Source organism: Oenanthe melanoleuca, chromosome 13 (genome assembly GCF_029582105.1).
Source record: "Oenanthe melanoleuca isolate GR-GAL-2019-014 chromosome 13, OMel1.0, whole genome shotgun sequence".
NCBI classification, from domain to species: Eukaryota; Metazoa; Chordata; class Aves; order Passeriformes; family Muscicapidae; genus Oenanthe; species Oenanthe melanoleuca.
In genome coordinates this window covers 18,555,915-18,579,976 of record NC_079347.1, presented here as the reverse complement: position 1 = coordinate 18,579,976, position 24,062 = coordinate 18,555,915, and the positions used below count along the sequence as shown (strand labels likewise).

Sequence of the window (24,062 nt, the reverse complement as noted above, 5' to 3'; positions counted from 1 at the left end):
AGTTCGATGTCTATGAAAAGAGTCATACTTTAGTCTTTATTTCGGTTCTGTATATTTTTTCAAATTTTAAACTCACAGGAATACCCATTTACAACGTTAAAATTCATAAACTCAGCAAAACTCAGCGTGAGGGAGTCTTTCTGAGTAGTCCATGCATCACAGACATTATTCAAACAACTAGTTATTATAGATGGGGTGGCAATTCTTGTCTAGAGGAACAAGCTCAGTACAATGCTCTCTATACAGTACAGAGAGAAGAATGAGAAAGGGCAAAAATGGAAATGCAAACGCTCCAAGACAAATGAAAAAAAACCCTGTCGGTATAGCTTTCTATTCCTAAAAAGAAAAAGCCACAGTATTCAGAAGGGGAATGAGGAAACAAAACTCAATGCCCTGTTTTCAAGTTCTTCTTGATTCTAACTTCAGGATACTATCTTTGATGGACTTGACACATTTTCATGCCCAGAAAGGCAATGAATAATTTTTCATGACTCTACAGTTAGTGCCAGCCCTAACACATCTGCTCTAGCTGTATTTGTAAGGCAATTTGAGGGGGATGGAACACCAAACCCACACACAGTCTGAAGGAAGATTTTGTTGTGCATTTTCCTTCTCCTCTCTGCCTTGAAGAAGATGAGTCCCTGGGACCCTGGGTGAAAATAGCCTTTGACTCTGCAGAGCAGGAATTCCAGCCAGCAATGGCTGGATGGGACAAATTCAGTGTTTCACTGGGCAGAAGTGGTGAAGCATCTGCAGATGCACCAGGGCCACATAAACAGGCATACTGAGAAAAAAGACGCCAAAATCTCAGAACCCAGCCGTCTATGACAGAGACATCCAGAACCTCAGAAAAAGAAATCGGTGTGCTAACAGAACATCATGATACAGTATTCAAAACTACCTTGCTTTTCTAAACTGGGAAGAAGTGTTTTGGGTAATTTAAGAAAGTGTGAGATTTGTCTACGCAACGGTGCCATTAAGCTATAACAAAGAGTAAGAGGTCCAATGTCTTTTCCGACATCAAGAGACTCAGGAACAAAGCTAGGAGTGCATTATTAAAGCCGAATAGAATTGGCTGTGACAGAATTTAAAAGCACTTAGGCAGAAAACCACAGCATCTGTTTTTTCCTTAATAGAGTTTTGGAGTAGATGACAAAATTTACACTGACTAGAAATTTGCAGAAAATTTGCTATGCCAATTGGAAAAAGTGATTTTCTCTGGAGGAATCATTGCCACAGATTGCACACTGGATCTTTGTTGTGCATTTTCCTGTTCCTCTCATCCTTGTAGAAGATGAAACCTGTGAACATATAGGCTCAAACTAGCCTTTTGAATCTGCAGAGTGGGAATGGCCAGCATTGCAGAAGGTGGGTGGGACAAATTCATAGTTTCACTTGACAGAGGCAATGAGGAATCTGCAGATGCACAAGGGCCATACAGACAGATAGAATAAGAAAAAGGATTACAAAGAGACCTCACCTATCTGAGACAGAGATATCCAGAACGCCAGAAAGAAAAAGCTGCATGCTAAAAGAACATCATGACACAGTATTCAGAACTACCCTGCTTTTCTAAGATGACAAAAGGATTTTGGGCCATTTTAGCAAGTGTGAGGTTTCCCTACACAATTTTCCCATTAAGCTATAAAAAGGAATAGGAATTCAAAGATCTTGTCCGACAGCAAGAGACTAAACAGCAAAGCTGGGAATGCATGACCAAAGTCGATTAGAAAGAGCTGTGACAGAGGAAAACTCGACTATTGTCTGAGGGAGAGAATCAGAGAAAGTTTTTTTCGACATTTTTGGATTTGGTGAGAAAGACACATTTTATTCTGATTGGGAATTTGTAGGAAATTTGTTTTGCAAATGGGATGCAGAGGTTTTATCTGGAGGAACCATGGCAACATGCAGCAACTCGGATCCGTTCCTCCCATGATCCATGAAGCCTCCGGCTGTGCAAACACTGGGCTAATTGAAGGCAAGAGCGTTGAACTGTCGTGCAGAGAGAGTCCCAGCATTGTCTGGTGCCATGTCCTCTGTGCTGACAGGGACACAGGGGAAATCCTGTTGCTGCTCCTGGGGGCCCTGGCCCGTGGCGCAGTGCTGTGCTGGCAGGCTGGGCAGGATGGGCTTGAGGAATTGGAACTCGCTGTTGCCCGAGCCCGTGGTGAGGCTGATCTCGTAGCAATAGGCGCGGGGCAGGGTCCCTGCAGCGGCTGCATCGGCCAGGCCGCTCTGCAAGTTGTGGGCACCAGAAAGCACATGGGCAGCCTTCAGCTCCTTGCTCTTGCACACCTTGCGAGCCACAAAGAGCGCGGAGGAGATGAGGAAGAGGAGCGAGACAAAGACCAAGGAAATGATTAAATAGGTGGTCAGGGAGTCGCCCTGCTCGTCTGCGGGCGGGCTGCTGTGCGGGAGGCGCACGTCGGAGAAGTCCTTGAGCAGGAGCGCGCTCAGAGCTGCCGTGGCTGACAGCGGGGGCTTGCCGTTGTCCCGGACCAGGACAAGGAGCTTGTGCTTCACGCTGTCCCTCTCTGTCACCGGCCTCTTGAGACGCACCTCGCCGCTCTGCACACCCACGCTGAACAGGCCGGGCTCGGTGGCCCTGAGCAGGTGGTACGAGAGCCAGGAGTTCTGTCCGGAGTCGGCATCGACGGCCACCACTTTGGTGATGAGGTAGCCCGGCTCGGCCGACACGGGCACGAGCTCGCTGGACGCTGGGCTGCTGTCCTGGGCCGGGTAGAGCACGAGCGGTGCATTGTCATTCTCGTCCAGCACCACGAGGCGCACGGTGACGTTGGCTCGCAGGGGAGGAGAGCCCGCGTCAGAGGCGCTGACCGTCACCTCGTTCTGCCGCAAGCGCTCGTAGTCCAGGGGCCGCAGCACAAACACGTGTCCGTTCTCAGAGTTCACCGAGATGCAGGAGCACGAGGGCCGCTCTGCCGCCGCCACCGGGGCCAGCGAATAGGTCACCTTGGCATTGAGCCCCACGTCAGCATCTGCAGCGCTCACGGCTCCCACAAACACCGTGGGCGCGTTGTTCTCCCGCACGTACATGGTGTAGGACGTCTGGTTGAAGACGGGCGCGTTGTCATTGACGTCCGAGATGTCCACGGTGAAGGTGTGCGTGCTTGTGAGAGGAGGCGAGCCCGCATCTGCTGCTGTGACACTGAGCACGTAGCGAGCCGTGTGCTCGCGGTCCAGCGCGCTCACTGTCACCAGCTCATAGTAATTCTTGTAGGCTGGCCGCAGGGAGAAGAAGAGCTGATCGTCCAGGGCACACGAGATCTTCCCGTTGGCACCAGAATCGCGGTCCCTGACCGTAAACAGGGCAACCACGGTGCCGGGCACTGTGTTCTCGGGGAGGGGACTGCTGAAGGAGCTGACCGTCAGCTCTGGGGCATTGTCATTCACATCCACCACCTCCACCAGCACTTTGCAGATTGCTGAAAGCCCCCCACCATCTCTGGCTCTGACACGGAGTTCATGAGTCTCTGCTTCCTCGAAGTCCAGGGGTTTTGTTTGTTTAATTTCACCAGTTCTGGGATCAATCACAAATGCTGAGTGGCTCTGTCCCTCTGCCTGGCTGAGTTGATATGAGATGTCCCTGTAAACTCCTGCATCCTGATCTGTTGCCAGCACAGTCAGAACCAATGAGCCCTCTGGCATGTTCTCCAGAACTTGTGCAATATACACGTCTTTTGTGAAGCTGGGAGCATTGTCATTTACATCTAGAATGACAATTTTCACTTCGGTGGTGCCGCTCCTGGGTGGAGAGCCCCCATCTACAGCAATGAGACTGAAACTCATCTCTGCCTGCTCCTCCCTATCTAGCGCCTTTTCCAACACCAGTTCAACATATTTGTCATCATCATTCCGTCTCCCTTGAGAAACTCTAAAATACTCGTTTTTTGGAGAGATGCTGTATGCCTGCACTGCATTGCTGCCGATATCGAGATCCCGAGCACCCTCCAGTGGGAAACGAGAGCCTATCTCGCTCGTTTCCAGGACATCAAATATTACTCGTTCCTCGGAAAAAACGGGCGAATGGTCATTGATATCGTTCAGAGTCACCTCAACCCGAAAGAACTGCAGGGGGTCGGAGAGCAGCAGCTCGAAGGGGAGCATGCAGGTGGCCGAGTGGGCGCACAGCTCCTCCCGGTCGAGCCTCCCCGCCACGAGGAGGCGGCCGGAGCCGCGGTCTAAGCGCAAATGCTGCCGGCCGTCCTCCGAGAGCAGGCGGGCGCGGCGAGCCGACAGCTGCGGCGGCGTCAGCCCCGCGTCCTCCGCCAGCTTGCCGACCAGGGAGCCGCTTTCCGCCTCCTCGGCTACGGAGTAGCGGATGGGCTCGGCGCGAGCGAGCGGCAGCGCCAGGAAAGCAGAGAGACAAAGCACTTGCCTTGCGATCGCCATGGCGCGGCGGCGGCGGCGGCGGCGGCGGCCGGGCTCGGTGTGGGGGATGTCCCGGGCGATTGGCGGCGGAAAGCGGCGAAGTGGGGAACGGGCGCCTTCCCTGGCTGGGTGAGATTCCGCCGGCGGCTCGGTGTGTGTGCCGGGGTGTTCCGGCAGCGGGTGACACGGGGCAGCTCTCGCAGCTGTAGCGGATGGCACGTCCGCCCGGCTCGGCTCTGCCGGTCCGGGCTGAGATATCACAGACTGGGCAGGGCTCTGAGGATCCTCTCTGTGCTCTGCTGTGCTGGGCTCTGCTGGGCTGGGCTGGGCTGGGCTGGGCCGGGCTCGGCCGCCTCCGCTGCCGCAGCCGCTCGGCGCCGCCTTGGCCGAGGGCACCACCCAGCGGTGCGCGCTGGGACTGCACCCGCCGCCGCCCGCAGCCCGCGCTGCCGCTCGCCCCGGGCCGCGATTCCGAACCTCCCGAGACACCCGGCCGCAAGAACCGAACGCGGCCTTTCCCAGCCCAGCCTAAAGCCGAGGCTGAGCCCACAACAGTCAAGCCTCATGACATGCCCGGCACGACAAACGGCACAGGGACAGGGCGTTTGTGGCAGCACGGGCATGCAGTGAACACTCTTCCTGCTACATCTGCAAACCCTATAGCTGTACCCAACCAAATTGCTTCTGTCAGGGGACACAGTTAGAAGGTGACTCTCAGAATGTTGAAAAGAATAGAGAGGGCTTTCCCAAAAACAACGTCTCTACCGAGATTTCTATGTCCACTCAACGAGTCACCATGTTCTCTTTATTTCAGTTCTAATGCGTTTTTAAATCTGTAAACCCAGATGAATTCCAGTTTACAGCATTAAAATGCAAAACCTCTGCACAATACAGTGTGAGGGAGGCTTTACAAGTATTTCATGCATCATGGACATCATTCAAAAAAACAGTTATTTTAGTAGGAGTGTCAGTCGTTCTCAAGAGGAACAGGCAAGGAAATGCTCCCACACAGTAGAGAGAGGAGAAGAAAGGGCAAAACAGAGAAAGGAATTGCTCAATCACAAACGGAGGAAGTCATAGGAGGGGAGCTTTCTAGTCCTAACAAGAGGCCACTGAATTCTAAAATAAGAATGAGGAAACAAATCTCGAAGTCCTGTTTTCAAGTTCTTCCTGATTCCACATCTAGAAAATTATCTTTCATGGCCATGTGGCCTTTTCATGCAGACCAAGACAATTAATAAGTTTATGTGACTCTCTACAATTATAGCCTACCCTAACACAGCTGCTACTGCTCTATTTCCAAGACAATCTGAGGGGTACAGAACACTCAACCCACAGAAATTCCAAATTAACATTTTGTTGTGCATTTTCCTGCTCCTCTCTGCCTTGAAAAAAATGAGCCCTTGGGACTCATAGGGTCAAAATAGCCTTTGACTCCATTCCTTCTCTAGAGGAGCAGGCAAGGTAATGCTACAACCGAACTGAGAGAGGAGGAGAAAGGGCAAAACAGAGAATGGCAATGCCCCAACACAAATGTAGAAAGTCATATGAGTACAGCTTTCTACGGCCAACACGAAGCCATCGAATTCAGAAAGGAGAATGAGGAAACAAAACATGCTTTCAGGTTCTTCCTGATTCTTACTCCAGATAATTATCTTTTATATACAGGTGTTTTTTCTTGCAAACACAGACAACCAATAAGTTTTCATGCTTTTCTAAAATTATAGCCTACTCTAACACTTCTGCTGCTGCTGTTTTTCAAGTCATTCTGTGCAGGACAGATCACCGAACACACAGGTAATCCAAAGGAACATTTTGTTGTGCATTTCCTGTTTCTCTCTGCCTTGAAGACAATGAAAAGCTTGGACATATAGGGTCAAAATAGCCTTTAACCTTGCAGACCTGTAATTGCCACCATTGCAATTGCTGGATGGGACAAATTAACTGTTTCACTGGAGAGAAGCAGTGAAGAATCTGCAGATGCACAAGGGCCATACAGGCAGGTATACTGAGAAAAAGGATAACACAGAGAGCCTACCCATCTCAGAGACATCCAGAACCCCAGAAAGAAAAAGCTGCATGCTAACAGAGAATCACGACACAGTATTCAGAACGAACTTGCTTTTCTGAGCTGGGAAAAAGGACTCTGAGCCATTTTAGCAAGTGTGAGATTTGCCTACTCAATTTCCCCATTAAGCATTAGAAAGATAAAGGAATCCAAAGGTCTTCTGGCAGCAAGGGGCACTAGAGGAAAATTGGGAGTGCATGACTAAAGCTTATAAATGGCTATGAACGAGATAAAATAGACTATTGCCTGAGGGAGAGAATCTGAGTAAGTATTTTTCCATATTTTTTCTTTTGGTGTAGAAGACGAATTATACTCTGACAGGGAAATGGCAGGAAATTTGCCATGCTAAGTGGATACAGAGGTTTTCTCTAAAGGAACAATTTCCACGTGTGGCAGCTTGGATCCCCTCCTCCCATAGCCATGAAGCCTCCGGCTGTGCAGACCCTGGGCTAGTTCAAGGCAAGAGCGTTGAATTGTCGTGTAGAGAGAGTCCCAGCATTGTCTGGTGCCATGTCCTCTGTGCTGACAGGGACACAGGGGAAATCCTGTTGCTGCTCCTGGGGGCCCTGGCCCGTGGCGCAGTGCTGTGCTGGCAGGCTGGGCAGGATGGGCTTGAGGAATTGGAACTCGCTGTTGCCCGAGCCCGTGGTGAGGCTGATCTCGTAGCAATAGGCGCGGGGCAGGGTCCCTGCAGCGGCTGCATCGGCCAGGCCGCTCTGGAAGTCGTGGGCACCAGAAAGCACATGGGCAGCCTTCAGCTCCTTGCTCTTGCACACCTTGCGAGCCACAAAGAGCGCCGAGGAGATGAGGAAGAGGAGCGAGACAAAGACCAAGGAAATGATTAAATAGGTGGTCAGGGAGTCGCCCTGCTCGTCTGCGGGCGGGCTGCTGTGCGGGAGGCGCACGTCGGAGAAGTCCTTGAGCAGGAGCGCGCTCAGAGCTGCCGTGGCTGACAGCGGGGGCTTGCCGTTGTCCCTGACCAGGACAAGGAGCTTGTGCTTCACGCTGTCCCTCTCTGTCACCGGCCTCTTGAGACGCACCTCGCCGCTCTGCACACCCACGCTGAACAGGCCGGGCTCGGTGGCCCTGAGCAGGTGGTACGAGAGCCAGGAGTTCTGTCCGGAGTCGGCATCGACGGCCACCACTTTGGTGATGAGGTAGCCCGGCTCGGCCGACACGGGCACGAGCTCGCTGGACGCTGGGCTGCTGTCCTGGGCCGGGTAGAGCACGAGCGGTGCATTGTCATTCTCGTCCAGCACCACGAGGCGCACGGTGACGTTGGCTCGCAGGGGAGGAGAGCCCGCGTCAGAGGCGCTGACCGTCACCTCGCTCTGCCGCAAGCGCTCGTAGTCCAGGGGCCGCAGCACAAACACGTGTCCGTTCTCAGAGTTCACCGAGATGCAGGAGCACGAGGGCCGCTCTGCCGCCGCCACCGGGGCCAGCGAATAGGTCACCTTGGCATTGAGCCCCACGTCAGCATCTGCAGCACTCACGGCTCCCACAAACACCGTGGGCGCGTTGTTCTCCCGCACGTACATGGTGTAGGACGTCTGGTTGAAGACGGGCGCGTTGTCATTGACGTCCGAGATGTCCACGGTGAAGGTGTGCGTGCTTGTGAGAGGAGGCGAGCCCGCATCTGCTGCTGTGACACTGAGCACGTAGCGAGCCGTGTGCTCGCGGTCCAGCGCGCTCACTGTCACCAGCTCATAGTAATTCTTGTAGGCTGGCCGCAGGGAGAAGAAGAGCTGATCGTCCAGGGCACACGAGATCTTCCCGTTGGCACCAGAATCGCGGTCCCTGACCGTAAACAGGGCAACCACGGTGCCGGGCACTGTGTTCTCGGGGAGGGGACTGCTGAAGGAGCTGACCGTCAGCTCTGGGGCATTGTCATTCACATCCACCACCTCCACCTGCACTTTGCAGATTGCTGAGAGCCCCCCACCATCTCTGGCCCTCACACTGAGCTCGTGAGTGTCTGCTTCCTCGAAGTCTAGGGGTTTTGTGAGTTTAATTTCACCAGTTATGGGATCAATCACAAATGCTGAGTCTCTCTGTCCTACTGCCTGGGTGATTTGATAGGAAATGTCCCCATTAACTCCTGCATCCTGATCTGTTGCCAGGACAGTCAGAACCAGAGAACCTTCTGGCGTGTTCTCCAGGACCTTTCCAAGGTAACGCTCTTGCGTGAATACGGGAGCATTGTCATTTACATCTAGAATGATAATAGAAATCTCGATGGTGCCACTTCTCGGAGGAGATCCCCCATCTTCAGCAATAACACGGAAACCCATCTCTTCCTGCTCCTCCCTATCTAGAGACTTTTCCAAAACAAGTTCAAGAAACTTGTCTCCATTACTCCGAGTCCCATATGATACACTGAAATATTCATTCTGGGGAGAGATGCTGTATGCCTGCACTGTGTTCCTGCCAATATCAAGATCCCGAGCCACCTCTAGTGGGAAACGAGAGCCTGGGTCGCTCCTTTCCAGAATCTTAAATGTGACACTTTCCTCGGGGAAGAAGGGTGAATTGTCATTGATATCTTCCAGGGATACCTCGACCCGAAAGAACTGCAGGGGGTCGGAGAGCAGCAGCTCGAAGGGGAGCATGCAGGTGGCCGAGTGGGCGCACAGCTCCTCCCGGTCGAGCCTCCCCGCCACGAGGAGGCGGCCGGAGCCGCGGTCTAAGCGCAAATGCTGCCGGCCGTCCTCCGAGAGCAGGCGGGCGCGGCGAGCCGACAGCTGCGGCGGCGTCAGCCCCGCGTCCTCCGCCAGCTTGCCGACCAGGGAGCCGCTTTCCGCCTCCTCGGCTACGGAGTAGCGGATGGGCTCGGCGCGAGCGAGCGGCAGCGCCAGGAAAGCAGAGAGACAAAGCACTTGCCTTGCGATCGCCATGGCGCGGCGGCGGCGGCGGCGGCCGGGCTCGGTGTGGGGGATGTCCCGGGCGATTGGCGGCGGAAAGCGGCGAAGTAGGGGACGGGCGCCTTCCCTGGCTGGGTGAGATTCCGCCGGCGGCTCGGTGTGTGTGTGCCGGGGTGTTCCGGCAGCGGGTGACACGGGGCAGCGCTCGCCGGTGCAGCCGCTGCCACCTCCGCCCGGCTCGGCTCTCCCGGTCCGGGCTGAGATATCACAGTCTGGGCAGGGCTCTGCGGGTCCTCTCTGTGCTCTGCTGGGCTGGGCTCTGTTGTGCTGAGCTGGGCTCTGCTGTGCTGGTCTGGGCTGGGCTCTGCTGGGCTGGGCCGGGCTCGGCCGCCTCCGCTGCCGCAGCCGCTCGGCGCCGCCTTGGCCGAGGGCACCACCCAGCGGTGCGCGCTGGGACTGCACCCGCCGCCGCCCGCAGCCCGCGCTGCCGCTCGCCCCGGGCCGCGATTCCGAACCTCCCGAGACACCCGGCCGCAAGAACCGGACGCGGCCTTTCCCAGCCCAGCTTAAAGCCGAGGCTTAGCCCGGAGGTACAGAGCCGTATCCCTCAGCAGGAGAAACTGCAAAGGGATAGATGATTGTGACATCATGGGCATGCAATGAACACTCTTCCAGCCGGCATCTCCAAACTCTGGAGCTGTAGCCACCCAGCCTTGCTTCAGACAAAGGACACAGTGAAGAATTAACTCCCAGAATTTTAAAGGTATAGACAGAGCTTTCCCAGAAAGAATGTCTCTACAATTAATTTGATCTCCACAAATATATTCAGTGTGTTCTCTTTATTTCAGGTCTACATTTTTTTAATATTCTAAACCCAGATTTGTACGAATTTACAAGGTGAAACTGTGTAACTTCAGCAGAAAATAGTGTCAGGGAGGCTTTCTAAGTATTTCATGTATCACAGACATTATTCAAACAACCAGTTATTATAGATGGTGTGGCAGTCCTTGTCTAGAGGAATGGGCTAGTTAATGCCCACTGCAGTTAAGAGGGTAGAAGGGAAAAGCGTAAAATGTGAATGCATATGCTCTGACACAAATAGAGATAATCTGGTATGGACAGCTTTGTATTGCCAAAAAGAAAAATCTACCGAATTCAGAAACAAGAATAAGGAAAGAAAACTCCAAGTCCGGTTTTCAAGTTCTTGATTCTAACTCCAGAAAATTATCTTTGATGAACCTGAGGCATTTTCATGTACACAAAGACAGTGAATAACTTTTCCTGACTCTCTACAGTCATTGCCTATCCTACCACAGCTGCTGATGCACTATTTCCAAGAAAATCCGAGGGGGACAGAACACCAGACTCACACATGGGCCAAAGGAAGATTTTGTTGTGCATTTTCCTGTTCCACTCATCCTGCAAGAAGAAGAAACCTCTGTAGTCATAGGGTCAAAATAGACTTTGTAGAGCAGAAATTGCCAGCAATGCAGTGACTGGATGGGAGAAATTCACTGTTTCACTGGGCAGAAGCAGTGAAGCATCTGCAGATGCACAAGGGTCCTACAGACAAATATATTGAGGAAAAAAAATACCAGAAAGGGCCCTCCCAACTCTGATAGAGATATCGAGACCTCCAGAAAGAAAATGCCCTGCGTTAATGGACGTTAATGACACACTATTCAGAACAAACTTGCTTTTCAAAGCTGGAAAAAACGGCTTTCTGTCTCTTCAGCAACTGTTAGGTTTATATTCCCAATTGTCCCATTGACCTATAAAAAAGATTAATAAGTCTAAGTACAGATTATGAAATCAAGAGACAGACGAGGAATTCTGGGAGCGCGTTAATACAGCCTATAAAAAGTTGCCGTGATGGAGGTGAAATAGAATTTTGACTGAGGGAAAGGATCAGATTATCTTCTCTTCCTTCTGATTGTTTTTACAGTGGAAAACAAAGTTCAGCCTCATTTAGAATTTGCAAGAAATTTACTATGCAAATTGGATGCAGAGGTATTATCTGGTGGAATTATTGCCACATGAGGAACATGCAGCCCATTCTCCCATGAGCCATGAAGCCTCTGGATGTGTAGACCCTGGGCTAGTTCAAGGCAAGAGCGTTGAACTGCCTTGCAGAGAGAGTCCCAGCATTGTCTGGTGCCATATCCTCTGTGCTGACAGGGACACAGGGGAAATCCTGTTGCTGCTCCTGGGGGCCCTGGCCCGTGGCGCAGTGCTGTGCTGGCAGGCTGGGCAGGATGGGCTTGAGGAATTGGAACTCGCTGTTGCCCGAGCCCGTGGTGAGGCTGATCTCGTAGCAATAGGCGCGGGGCAGGGTCCCTGCAGCGGCTGCATCGGCCAGGCCGCTCTGGAAGTCGTGGGCACCAGAAAGCACATGGGCAGCCTTCAGCTCCTTGCTCTTGCACACCTTGCGAGCCACAAAGAGCGCGGAGGAGATGAGGAAGAGGAGCGAGACAAAGACCAAGGAAATGATTAAATAGGTGGTCAGGGAGTCGCCCTGCTCGTCTGCGGGCGGGCTGCTGTGCGGGAGGCGCACGTCGGAGAAGTCCTTGAGCAGGAGCGCGCTCAGAGCTGCCGTGGCTGACAGCGGGGGCTTGCCGTTGTCTCGGACCAGGACAAGGAGCTTGTGCTTCACGCTGTCCCTCTCTGTCACCGGCCTCTTGAGACGCACCTCGCCGCTCTGCACACCCACGCTGAACAGGCCGGGCTCGGTGGCCCTGAGCAGGTGGTACGAGAGCCAGGAGTTCTGTCCGGAGTCGGCATCGACGGCCACCACTTTGGTGATGAGGTAGCCCGGCTCGGCCGACACGGGCACGAGCTCGCTGGACGCTGGGCTGCTGTCCTGGGCCGGGTAGAGCACGAGCGGTGCATTGTCATTCTCGTCCAGCACCACGAGGCGCACGGTGACGTTGGCTCGCAGGGGAGGAGAGCCCGCGTCAGAGGCGCTGACCGTCACCTCGCTCTGCCGCAAGCGCTCGTAGTCCAGGGGCCGCAGCACAAACACGTGTCCGTTCTCAGAGTTCACCGAGATGCAGGAGCACGAGGGCCGCTCTGCCGCCGCCACCGGGGCCAGCGAATAGGTCACCTTGGCATTGAGCCCCACGTCAGCATCTGCAGCGCTCACGGCTCCCACAAACACCGTGGGCGCGTTGTTCTCCCGCACGTACATGGTGTAGGACGTCTGGTTGAAGACGGGCGCGTTGTCATTGACGTCCGAGATGTCCACGGTGAAGGTGTGCGTGCTTGTGAGAGGAGGCGAGCCCGCATCTGCTGCTGTGACACTGAGCACGTAGCGAGCCGTGTGCTCGCGGTCCAGCGCGCTCACTGTCACCAGCTCATAGTAATTCTTGTAGGCTGGCCGCAGGGAGAAGAGGAGCTGATCGTCCAGGGCACACGAGATCTTCCCGTTGGCACCAGAATCGCGGTCCCTGACCGTAAACAGGGCAACCACGGTGCCGGGCACTGTGTTCTCGGGGAGGGGACTGCTGAAGGAGCTGACCGCCAGCTCTGGGGCATTGTCATTCACATCCACCACCTCCACCTGCACTTTGCAGATTGCTGAGAGCCCCCCACCATCTGTGGCCCTCACACTGAGCTCGTGAGTGTCTGCTTCCTCGAAGTCCAGGGGTTTTGTGAGTTTTATTTCACCATTTCTGGGATCAATCTCAAATGCTGGGTCCCTGAGTTCCACTGGTTCACTGAGTTCATAGGAAATGTTCCCATTAGCTCCTGAATCCTGATCTGTTGCCAGCACAGTCAGAATCATAGAACCTTCTGGCATGTTCTCCAGAACCTTTACAATGTACACGTCCTGTGTGAAGATGGGAGCATTGTCATTTACATCTAGAATGACAATGTGGGCTTCCGTGGTGCCAGTCCTGGGAGGAGATCCCCCATCTTCAGCAATAACACTAAAATCCATCTCTGCCTGCTCCTCTCTGTCAAGCGGCTTTTCCAAGACCAGTTCCAGGTATTTCTTTCCTGCAATCCGAGTTCCATAGGAAACACTAAAATACCCGTTTTTAGGAGAGATGCTGTATGCCTGGACTGTGTTGCTGCCAATATCGAGATCCCGAGCCACCTGTAGTGGGAAACGAGTGCCCGGGTCACTCCTTTCCGGAATCTTAAATATGACACTTTCCGCGGGGAAGAAGGGTGAATTGTCATTGATATCTTCCAGGGATACCTCGACCCGAAAGAACTGCAGGGGGTCGGAGAGCAGCAGCTCGAAGGGGAGCATGCAGGTGGCCGAGTGGGCGCACAGCTCCTCCCGGTCGAGCCTCCCCGCCACGAGGAGGCGGCCGGAGCTGCGGTCTAAGCGCAAATGCTGCCGGCCGTCCTCCGAGAGCAGGCGGGCGCGGCGAGCCGACAGCTGCGGCGGCGTCAGCCCCGCGTCCTCCGCCAGCTTGCCGACCAGGGAGCCGCTTTCCGCCTCCTCGGCTACGGAGTAGCGGATGGGCTCGGCGCGAGCGAGCGGCAGCGCCAGGAAAGCAGAGAGACAAAGCACTTGCCTTGCGATCGCCATGGCGCGGCGGCGGCGGCGGCGGCGGCCGGGCTCGGTGTGGGGGATGTCCCGGGCGATTGGCGGCGGAAAGCGGCGAAGTGGGGGACGGGCGCCTTCCCTGGCTGGGTGAGATTCCCCCGGCGGTTCGGAAAGCAGCCGGGGTGTTCCGGCAGTGAGTGACACGGGGCAGGGCTCGCCGGTGCAGCCGCTGCCACTTCTCTCTGGCTCGGCTGTGGTGATCCGGGATGCCCTGAGCAGAGGTGCGGTTTGCTGTGCTGGGCCGGGCTCTGCTGCGCTGGGCTCGGCCGGGCTCTGCTGGGCTGGGCTGGGCTCTGCTGGGCTGGGCTGGGCTCTGCTGGGCTGTGCTGTGCCGGGCTCTGCTGGGCTGGGCTGGGCTGGGCTGGGCTGGGCTGGGCTGGGCTGGTCTCTGCTGGGCTGGGCTCTGCTGGGCTGGGCCGGGCTCGGCCGCCTCCGCTGCCGCAGCCGCTCGGCGCCGCCTTGGCCGAGGGCACCACCCAGCGGTGCGCGCTGGGACTGCACCCGCCGCCGCCCGCAGCCCGCGCTGCCGCTCGCCCCGGGCCGCGATTCCGAACCTCCCGAGACAGCCGGCCGCAAGAACCGAACGCGGCCTTTCCCAGCCCAGCCTAAATCGGGGGCTTAGCCCAAAGCGACCAAGGCACATTGCATGGCGCGACAAACCGCAGCGGGATAGGGCGATGTTGACATCACGGGCATGCAATGGACATTGTACTGGCTTCATTTCCAAACTTAGGAGCTGCACCCACCCAAAATGCCTCTGTCAAAGGACACTGCGAGAAATGAGCATGCGAAATTTGGAAGAGTACAAACACGGCTTTGCAGAAAGAACGTCTCTACAAAGATTTCGATCTCCTTTAAAGGATTCAGTATGTTGTCTTTATTTCAGGTCGACATTTTTTTCAATATTTAAACCCAGAGTTTTACGAATTTACATCATTTAAGTGTATAAGTTCAGCACAATACACAGGGAGGGAGGCTTTCCGTTTAGTTCATGCATCAAAGACATCATTCAAACAACTTGTTATTATAGATGGGGTGGCAGTCCTTGTCTAGAGGAACAAGCAAAACAATGCTTAGTACAGTTCAGAGTAGAAGGAAAAGGGGAAAAAATGGGAATGCATATGCTCTAACAGAAATGGGGTTAATCTTTTAGGGACTGCTTTCTATTCCCAACACAAAGCCACCTAATTCAGAAACAAGAGTGAGGACACAAAACTCAAAGTCCTGTTTCAAACTTCCTGTCTATTCTAACTTCAGAAAATTATCTTTGATGGACCTGAGGAATTTTCATGCACACAAAGGTAATGAATAAATTTTCATTACTCTGTGCAGTAACAGTCTACTGTAGCACCGCTGCTGCTGCTGCTGCTGCTGCTGCTGCATTTCCAAGAGAATCCGAGGGGGACAGAACATCAAACCCACAGATATTCCAAAGGAAGACTTTGTTGTGCATTTTTCTGTTCCACTCATCCTGGAAGAAGACGAAACCCCTGCAGTCATAGGGTCAAAAGAGCCTTTGACTCTGCAGAGCTGGAATTGCCAGCAATGCACTGGATGGATGGGACAAATTCACTGTTTCACTGGGCAGAAGTAGTGATTCATCCGGAGATGCACAAGGGCCACACAGACAGACATACTGAGAGAAAGAATAACACTCAGAGCCCACCCATCTCATACAGAGACATCCAGAACCCCAGAAAGGAAATGTCACATGCTAACAGATTATCATAACACAGTATTCAGAATTATCTTGCTTTTCTGAGCTGGGAAAAAGGGCTCAGTATCATTGAAGCAAGTGTGAGATTTGTCGACTTAATTGTACCAATGTGTTGTACAAATGAATAAGATGTTCACGGCCTGGTGTGACAGTAAGAAAGAGAGAAGCACAGCTGAAGAGCTAACACACTTCTTACAGCCTATCAGAAAGAACCACGACAGAGCTGCAGGATATTATTTCGGGAGTAAGAGACTGACTTGCATTCATATTCTTTTTTTTTTTTTTTGAGACTCTGAAAATTACTCTTCTGACTTAGAATTCCAAGGAAATTTGTTATGCCAAATGGAAAGACAGATTTTCTCAGGAAGAACCATTGCCACATGCCACTTGAATCCCCACCTCCCACGAGCCATTAAGCCTCTGGCTGTGCACACCACGACCTAGCTAAAAGAAAAAGCGTTCAACTGTCTCGCAGAGAGAGTCCCAGCATTGTCTGGTGCCATGTCCTCTGTGCTGACAGGGACACAGGGGAAATCCTGTTGCTGCTCCTGGGGGCCCTGGCCCGTGGCGCAGTGCTGTGCTGGCAGGCTGGGCAGGATGGGCTTGAGGAATTGGAACTCGCTGTTGCCCGAGCCCGTGGTGAGGCTGATCTCGTAGCAATAGGCGCGGGGCAGGGTCCCTGCAGCGGCTGCATCGGCCAGGCCGCTCTGCAAGTCGTGGGCACCAGAAAGCACATGGGCAGCCTTCAGCTCCTTGCTCTTGCACACCTTGCGAGCCACAAAGAGCGCGGAGGAGATGAGGAAGAGGAGCGAGACAAAGACCAAGGAAATGATTAAATAGGTGGTCAGGGAGTCGCCCTGCTCGTCTGCGGGCGGGCTGCTGTGCGGGAGGCGCACGTCGGAGAAGTCCTTGAGCAGGAGCGCGCTCAGAGCTGCCGTGGCTGACAGCGGGGGCTTGCCGTTGTCCCGGACCAGGACAAGGAGCTTGTGCTTCACGCTGTCCCTCTCTGTCACCGGCCTCTTGAGACGCACCTCGCCGCTCTGCACACCCACGCTGAACAGGCCGGGCTCGGTGGCCCTGAGCAGGTGGTACGAGAGCCAGGAGTTCTGTCCGGAGTCGGCATCGACGGCCACCACCTTGGTGATGAGGTAGCCCGGCTCGGCCGACACGGGCACGAGCTCGCTGGACGCTGGGCTGCTGTCCTGGGCCGGGTAGAGCACGAGCGGTGCATTGTCATTCTCGTCCAGCACCACGAGGCGCACGGTGACGTTGGCTCGCAGGGGAGGAGAGCCCGCGTCAGAGGCGCTGACCGTCACCTCGCTCTGCCGCAAGCGCTCGTAGTCCAGGGGCCGCAGCACAAACACGTGTCCGTTCTCAGAGTTCACCGAGATGCAGGAGCACGAGGGCCGCTCTGCCGCCGCCACCGGGGCCAGCGAATAGGTCACCTTGGCATTGAGCCCCACGTCAGCATCTGCAGCGCTCACGGCTCCCACAAACACCGTGGGCGCGTTGTTCTCCCGCACGTACATGGTGTAGGACGTCTGGTTGAAGACGGGCGCGTTGTCATTGACGTCCGAGATGTCCACGGTGAAGGTGTGCGTGCTTGTGAGAGGAGGCGAGCCCGCATCTGCTGCTGTGACACTGAGCACGTAGCGAGCCGTGTGCTCGCGGTCCAGCGCGCTCACTGTCACCAGCTCATAGTAATTCTTGTAGGCTGGCCGCAGGGAGAAGAAGAGCTGATCGTCCAGGGCACACGAGATCTTCCCGTTGGCACCAGAATCGCGGTCCCTGACCGTAAACAGGGCAACCACGGTGCCGGGCACTGTGTTCTCGGGGAGGGGGACTGCTGAAGGAGCTGACCGCCAGCTCTGGGGCATTGTCATTCACATCCACCACCTCCACCTGCACTTTGCAGATTGCTGAGAGTCCTCCACCATCTGTGGCCCTCACACTGAGCTCGTGAGTGTCTGCTTCCTCGAAGTCCAGGGGTTTTGTGAGTTTTATTTCACCATTTCTGGGATCAATCTCAAATGCTGGGTCCCTGAGTTCCACTGGTTCACTGAGTTCATAGGAAATGTTCCCATTAGCTCCTGAATCCTGATCTGTTGCCAGCACAGTCAGAATCATAGAACCTTCTGGCATGTTCTCCAGAACTTTTCCAACGTACACGTCCTGTGTGAAGATGGGAGCATTGTCATTTACATCTAAAATGACAATGTGGACTTCCGTGGTGCCAGTCCTGGGAGGAGATCCCCCATCTTCAGCCATAACACTGAAACTCATCTCTGCCTGCTCCTCTCTGTCAAGCGGCTTTTCCAAGACCAGTTCTAGGTATTTCTTTCCTGTAATCCGAGTCCCATAGGAAACACTAAAATACCCGTTTTTAGGAGAGATGCTGTACGCCTGGACTGTGTTGCTGCCAATATCCCGATCCCGAGCCACCTCTAGTGGGAAACGAGAACCCGGGTCACTCCTTTCCAGAATCTTAAATGTGATTTGTTCCTTTGGGAAGATGGGTGAATGGTCATTGATGTCCTCTAGAACTACCTCAACCCGAAAGAACTGCAGGGGGTCGGAGAGCAGCAGCTCGAAGGGGAGCATGCAGGTGGCCGAGTGGGCGCACAGCTCCTCCCGGTCGAGCCTCCCCGCCACGAGGAGGCGGCCGGAGCCGCGGTCTAAGCGCAAATGCTGCCGGCCGTCCTCCGAGAGCAGGCGGGCGCGGCGAGCCGACAGCTGCGGCGGCGTCAGCCCCGCGTCCTCCGCCAGCTTGCCGACCAGGGAGCCGCTTTCCGCCTCCTCGGCTACGGAGTAGCGGATGGGCTCGGCGCGAGCGAGCGGCAGCGCCAGGAAAGCAGAGAGACAAAGCACTTGCCTTGCGATCGCCATGGCGCGGCGGCGGCGGCGGCGGCGGCCGGGCTCGGTGTGGGGGATGTCCCGGGCGATTGGCGGCGGAAAGCGGCGAAGTGGGGGACGGGCGCCTTCCCTGGCTGGGTGAGATTCCGCCGGCGGTCCGGATCGTATCCGGGGTGTTCCGGCAGCGGGGGACACGGGGCAGCGCTCGCCGGTGCAGCAGCTGCCACCTCCGCCCGGCTCGGCTGTGCTAATCCTCTATGCGCTGAGCTGAGCTGCGCTGTGCTGGGCTGGGCTCTGCTGTGCTGGGCTGGGCTCTGCTGGGCTGGGCTGGGCTGGGCTGGGCTGGGCTGGGCTGGGCTCTGCTGGGCTGGGCTCTGCTGGGCTGGGCCGGGCTCGGCCGCCTCCGCTGCCGCAGCCGCTCGGCGCCGCCTTGGCCGAGGGCACCACCCAGCGGTGCGCGCTGGGACTGCACCCGCCGCCGCCCGCAGCCCGCGCTGCCGCTCGCCCCGGGCCGCGATTCCGAACCTCCCGAGACACCCGGCCGCAAGAACCGAACGCGGCCTTTCCCAGCCCAGCCTAAAGCCGAGGCTCAGCCCACAACAATCAAGCGTTATGGCCTTGCAAAATAAACAGCACAGGGACAGGGCGATTTTGACAGCACGGCAATGCCAGCGAGCATTGGTCCTGCTTCATCTCCAAACTAAGGAGATGTGCCCACCCAATATTGCTTCTTTCAAGGGACATAGTACGAAAGATACCCTTGGAATTTTAAAGAATCTTGCCCGAGATTTTCCAAAAAATCAAATAATTCGATGTCCATAAAAAGTGTAATAGTCTTGTCTTTACTTCGGTTCTGTATATTTTTTCAATTTTAAACTCATAGATATATCAATTTACAAAGTTAAAATGCATAACTTCAGCACAACATAGAGTGAGGGAGTCTTTCTGAGTATTCCATGCATCACAGACATTATTCAAACAACAAGTTATTATAGATGGGTGGAAATTCTTGTCTAGAAGAACAGGCTCAGTACAATAGTCTGCACAGTTCAGAGGGTAGAAGGAGAAAGGGCAAAAATGGAAATGCAAACGCTCCAAGAGAAATTAAAAAAACTTCTGCCGGGACAGCTTTCTAATCCCAACAAGAAACAGCCACAGAATTCAGAAGAGGAATGAGGAATCAAAACTCAATGCCCTGTTTTCAAGGTCTTCTTGATTCTAACTTCAGGAAACTATCTTTGATGGACTTGACACATTTTCATGCCCAGAAAGGCAATGAATAATTTTTCATGACTCTACAGTTAGTGCCTGCCCTAACACATCTGCTCTTGCTGTATTTGCAAGGCAATTTGAGGGGGATGGAACACCAAACCCACACACAGTCTGAAGGAAGATTTTGTTGTGCATTTTCTTTCTCCTCTCTGCCTTGAAGAAGATGAGTCCCTGGGACCCTGGGTGAAAATAGCCTTTGACTCTGCAGAGCAGGAATTCCAGCCAGCAATGGCTGGATGGGACAAATTCAGTGTTTCACTGGGCAGAAGTAGTGAAGCATCTGCAGATGTACCAGGGCCACAGCCACTCATACTGAGAGAAAAGACACCAAAAACTCAGAACCCTCCCAACTAAGACAGAGACTTCTAGAACCTCAGAAAGAGAAATCTGTGTGCTAACACAACATGACACAGTATTCAGAATTATCTTGGTTTTCTAAGCTGGGAAGAAGTGTTTTGGGTAATATAAGAAAGAGTGAGATTTGTCTATGCAACGGTGCCATTAAGTTATAACAAAGAGTAAGAGATCCAATGTCGTTTCCAACATCAAGAGAATCAGGAGCAAAGCTGGGAGTGCATTATTAAAGCTGATTAGAATTGGCTGTGACAGAATTTAAAAACACTATTTTCTGAGGCAGAAACCACATTACCTTTTTTTCCTTAATAGAGTTTTGGAGAAGATGACAAATTTTACTCTGACTCGAAATTTGGAAAATTTGCTATGCCAATTGGAGAAAGTGGTTTTCTCTGGAGGAATCATTGCCACAGACAGCACACTGGATCTTTGTTGTGCATTTTCCTGTTCCTCTCATCCTTGTAGAAGATGAAACCTGTGAACATATAGGCTCAAACTAGCCTTTTGAATCTGCAGAGTTGGAATGGCCAGCATTGCTGAAGGTGGGTGGGACAAATTCATTGTTTCACTTGACAGAGGCAATGAGGAATCTGCAGATGCACAAGGGCCATACAGAGAGATATACTGAGAAAAAGGATTACAAAGAGACCTCACCTATCTGAGACAGAGATATCCAGAACCCCAGAAAGAAAAAGCTGCATGCTAAGAGAACATCATGACACAGTATTCAGAACTACCCTGCTTTTCTAAGATGACAAAAGGATTTTGGGCCATTTTAGCAAGTGTGAGGTTTCCCTACACAATTTTCCCATTAAGCTATAAAAAGGAATAGGAATTCAAAGATCTTGTCCGACAGCAAGAGACTAAACAGCAAAGCTGGGAATACATGACCAAAGTCGATTAGAAAGAGCTGTGACAGAGGAAAACTCGACTATTGTCTAAGGGAGAGAATCAGAGAAAGTTTTTTTCGACATTTTTGGATTTGGTGAGGAAGACACATTTTATTCTGATCGGGAATTGGTAGGAAATTTGTTTTGCAAATGGGATGCAGAGGTTTTATCTGGAGGAACCATGGCAACATGCAGCAACTCGGATCCTTTCCTCCCATGAGCCATGAAGCCTCTGGCTCTGCAGACCCTGGGCTAGTTCAAGGCAAGAGCGCTAAATTGTCGTGCAGAGAGAGTCCCAGCATTGTCTGGTGCCATGTCCTCTGTGCTGACAGGGACACAGGGGAAATCCTGTTGCTGTTCCTGGGGGCCCTGGCCCGTGGCGCAGTGCTGTGCTGGCAGGCTGGGCAGGATGGGCTTGAGGAATTGGAACTCGCTGTTGCCCGAGCCCGTGGTGAGGCTGATCTCGTAGCAATAGGCGCGGGGCAGGGTCCCTGCAGCGGCTGCATCGGCCAGGCCGCTCTGCAAGTTGTGGGCACCAGAAAGCACATGGGCAGCCTTCAGCTCCTTGCTCTTGCACACCTTGCGAGCCACAAAGAGCGCGGAGGAAATGAGGAAGAGGAGCGAGACAAAGACCAAGGAAATGATTAAATAGGTGGTCAGGGAGTCGCCCTGCTCGTCTGCGGGCGGGCTGCTGTGCGGGAGGCGCACGTCGGAGAAGTCCTTGAGCAGGAGCGCGCTCAGAGCTGCCGTGGCTGACAGCGGGGGCTTGCCGTTGTCCCGGACCAGGACAAGGAGCTTGTGCTTCACGCTGTCCCTCTCTGTCACCGGCCTCTTGAGACGCACCTCGCCGCTCTGCACACCCACGCTGAACAGGCCGGGCTCGGTGGCCCTGAGCAGGTGGTACGAGAGCCAGGAGTTCTGTCCGGAGTCGGCATCGACGGCCACCACTTTGGTGATGAGGTAGCCCGGCTCGGCCGACACGGGCACGAGCTCGCTGGACGCTGGGCTGCTGTCCTGGGCCGGGTAGAGCACGAGCGGTGCATTGTCATTCTCGTCCAGCACCACGAGGCGCACGGTGACGTTGGCTCGCAGGGGAGGAGAGCCCGCGTCAGAGGCGCTGACCGTCACCTCGCTCTGCCGCAAGCGCTCGTAGTCCAGGGGCCGCAGCACAAACACGTGTCCGTTCTCAGAGTTCACCGAGATGCAGGAGCACGAGGGCCGCTCTGCCGCCGCCACCGGGGCCAGCGAATAGGTCACCTTGGCATTGAGCCCCACGTCAGCATCTGCAGCGCTCACGGCTCCCACAAACACCGTGGGCGCGTTGTTCTCCCGCACGTACATGGTGTAGGACGTCTGGTTGAAGACGGGCGCGTTGTCATTGACGTCCGAGATGTCCACGGTGAAGGTGTGCGTGCTTGTGAGAGGAGGCGAGCCCGCATCTGCTGCTGTGACACTGAGCACGTAGCGAGCCGTGTGCTCGCGGTCCAGCGCGCTCACTGTCACCAGCTCATAGTAATTCTTGTAGGCTGGCCGCAGGGAGAAGAAGAGCTGATCGTCCAGGGCACACGAGATCTTCCCGTTGGCACCAGAATCGCGGTCCCTGACCGTAAACAGGGCAACCACGGTGCCGGGCACTGTGTTCTCGGGGAGGGGACTGCTGAAGGAACTGACCGTCAGCTCTGGGGCATTGTCATTCACATCCACCACCTCCACCTGCACTTTGCAGATTGCTGAGAGCCCCCCACCGTCTGTGGCCCTCACACTGAGCACGTGGGTTTTTGCTGCCTCGAAGTCGAGCGGTTTTGTGATTTTAATTTCACCAGTTATAGGATCAATTACAAATGGCGAGACGGTCTGTTCCATTGCGTCAATGATTTCGTAATAAATGTCCCCATTAATTCCTGCATCCTGGTCTGTTGCCACTACAGTGAGAACCACAGAGCCCTCTGGCATGTTTTCCAGGGCTTTCCCTATGTATTCTTCATTTGAGAAGATGGGAGCATTGTCATTTACATCTAGAACCAGAATATGTATTTCGGTTGTGCCACTCCTGGAAGGAGAACCGCCATCTACAGCAATGACACTAAAACGCATCTCTTCCTGCTCCTCTCTGTCTAGCTGTTTTTCCAATACCAGTTCCAGATACTTCTTGCCTGTATTCCGAGTCCCATAGAAGACACTAAAATATTCGTTCTTGGGAGAGATACTGTACGCCTGCACTGCGTTGCTGCCGATATCGAGATCACGAGCCCCCTCCAGTGGGAAACGAGAGCCCGTGTCGCTCGTCTCCGGAATCTTAAAAATTACTCGTTCCTCGGGGAAGACGGGCGAATGGTCATTGATATCGTTCAGAGTCACCTCAATCCGAAAGAACTGCAGGGGGTCGGAGAGCAGCAGCTCGAAGGGGAGCATGCAGCTGGCCGAGTGGGCGCACAGCTCCTCCCGGTCGAGCCTCCCCGCCACGAGGAGGCGGCCGGAGCCGCGGTCTAAGCGCAAATGCTGCCGGCCGTCCTCCGAGAGCAGGCGGGCGCGGCGAGCCGACAGCTGCGGCGGCGTCAGCCCCGCGTCCTCCGCCAGCTTGCCGACCAGGGAGCCGCTTTCCGCCTCCTCGGCTACGGAGTAGCGGATGGGCTCGGCGCGAGCGAGCGGCAGCGCCAGGAAAGCAGAGAGACAAAGCACTTGCCTTGCGATCGCCATGGCGCGGCGGCGGCGGCGGCGGCGGCGGCCGGGCTCGGTGTGGGGGATGTCCCGGGCGATTGGCGGCGGAAAGCGGCGAAGTGGGGGACGGGCACCTTCCCTGACTGGGTGAGATTCCGCCGGCGGCTCGGTGTGTGTGCCGGGGTGTGCCGGCAGCGAGTGACCCGGGCAGCGCTTGCCGCGGCAGCCGCTGTCACCTCCGCCCGGCTCGGGTGTACTAATCCTCTGTGCGCTGAGCTGAGCTGCGCTGTGCTGGGCTGGGCTCTGCCGGGCTCTGCTGTGCTGGGCTGGGCTCTGCTGGGCTGGGCTGGGCTCTGCTGGGCTGGGCCGGGCTCGGCCGCCTCCGCTGCCGCAGCCGCTCGGCGCCGCCTTGGCCGAGGGCACCACCCAGCGGTGC

At 54.7% G+C, this 24,062-nt stretch overlaps 4 protein-coding genes and 1 pseudogene across 4 annotated transcripts; all 5 read right to left on the bottom strand.

Annotated features, from left to right (window-relative positions):
• Window positions 1–1,516: 1,516 nt before the first annotated feature.
• LOC130258550 (protocadherin beta-15-like) lies at window positions 1,517–4,914 on the bottom strand. Its single transcript, XM_056502026.1, has one exon. It carries the CDS (start codon window positions 4,411–4,413, stop codon window positions 1,969–1,971), a length of 2,445 nt encoding a protein of 814 aa, XP_056358001.1. The 5' UTR covers window positions 4,414–4,914; the 3' UTR covers window positions 1,517–1,968.
• On the bottom strand, window positions 4,829–9,887 carry LOC130258548 (protocadherin beta-15-like). The gene has a single exon (XM_056502025.1). It carries the CDS (start codon window positions 9,352–9,354, stop codon window positions 6,910–6,912), a length of 2,445 nt encoding a protein of 814 aa, XP_056358000.1. The 5' UTR covers window positions 9,355–9,887; the 3' UTR covers window positions 4,829–6,909.
• On the bottom strand, window positions 9,836–14,024 carry LOC130258547 (protocadherin beta-15-like). Its single transcript, XM_056502023.1, has one exon. The coding sequence runs from the start codon at window positions 13,862–13,864 to the stop codon at window positions 11,420–11,422; it is 2,445 nt and encodes an 814-aa protein (XP_056357998.1). The 5' UTR covers window positions 13,865–14,024; the 3' UTR covers window positions 9,836–11,419.
• Window positions 14,025–15,246: 1,222 nt separating this feature from the next.
• Window positions 15,247–18,700, bottom strand: LOC130258767 (protocadherin beta-15-like; annotated as a pseudogene).
• A 90-nt stretch (window positions 18,701–18,790) lies between these two features.
• Window positions 18,791–23,942, bottom strand: LOC130258766 (protocadherin beta-15-like). Its single transcript, XM_056502442.1, has one exon. The coding sequence runs from the start codon at window positions 23,663–23,665 to the stop codon at window positions 21,221–21,223; it is 2,445 nt and encodes an 814-aa protein (XP_056358417.1). The 5' UTR covers window positions 23,666–23,942; the 3' UTR covers window positions 18,791–21,220.
• Between the last annotated feature and the right edge of the window lie 120 nt (window positions 23,943–24,062).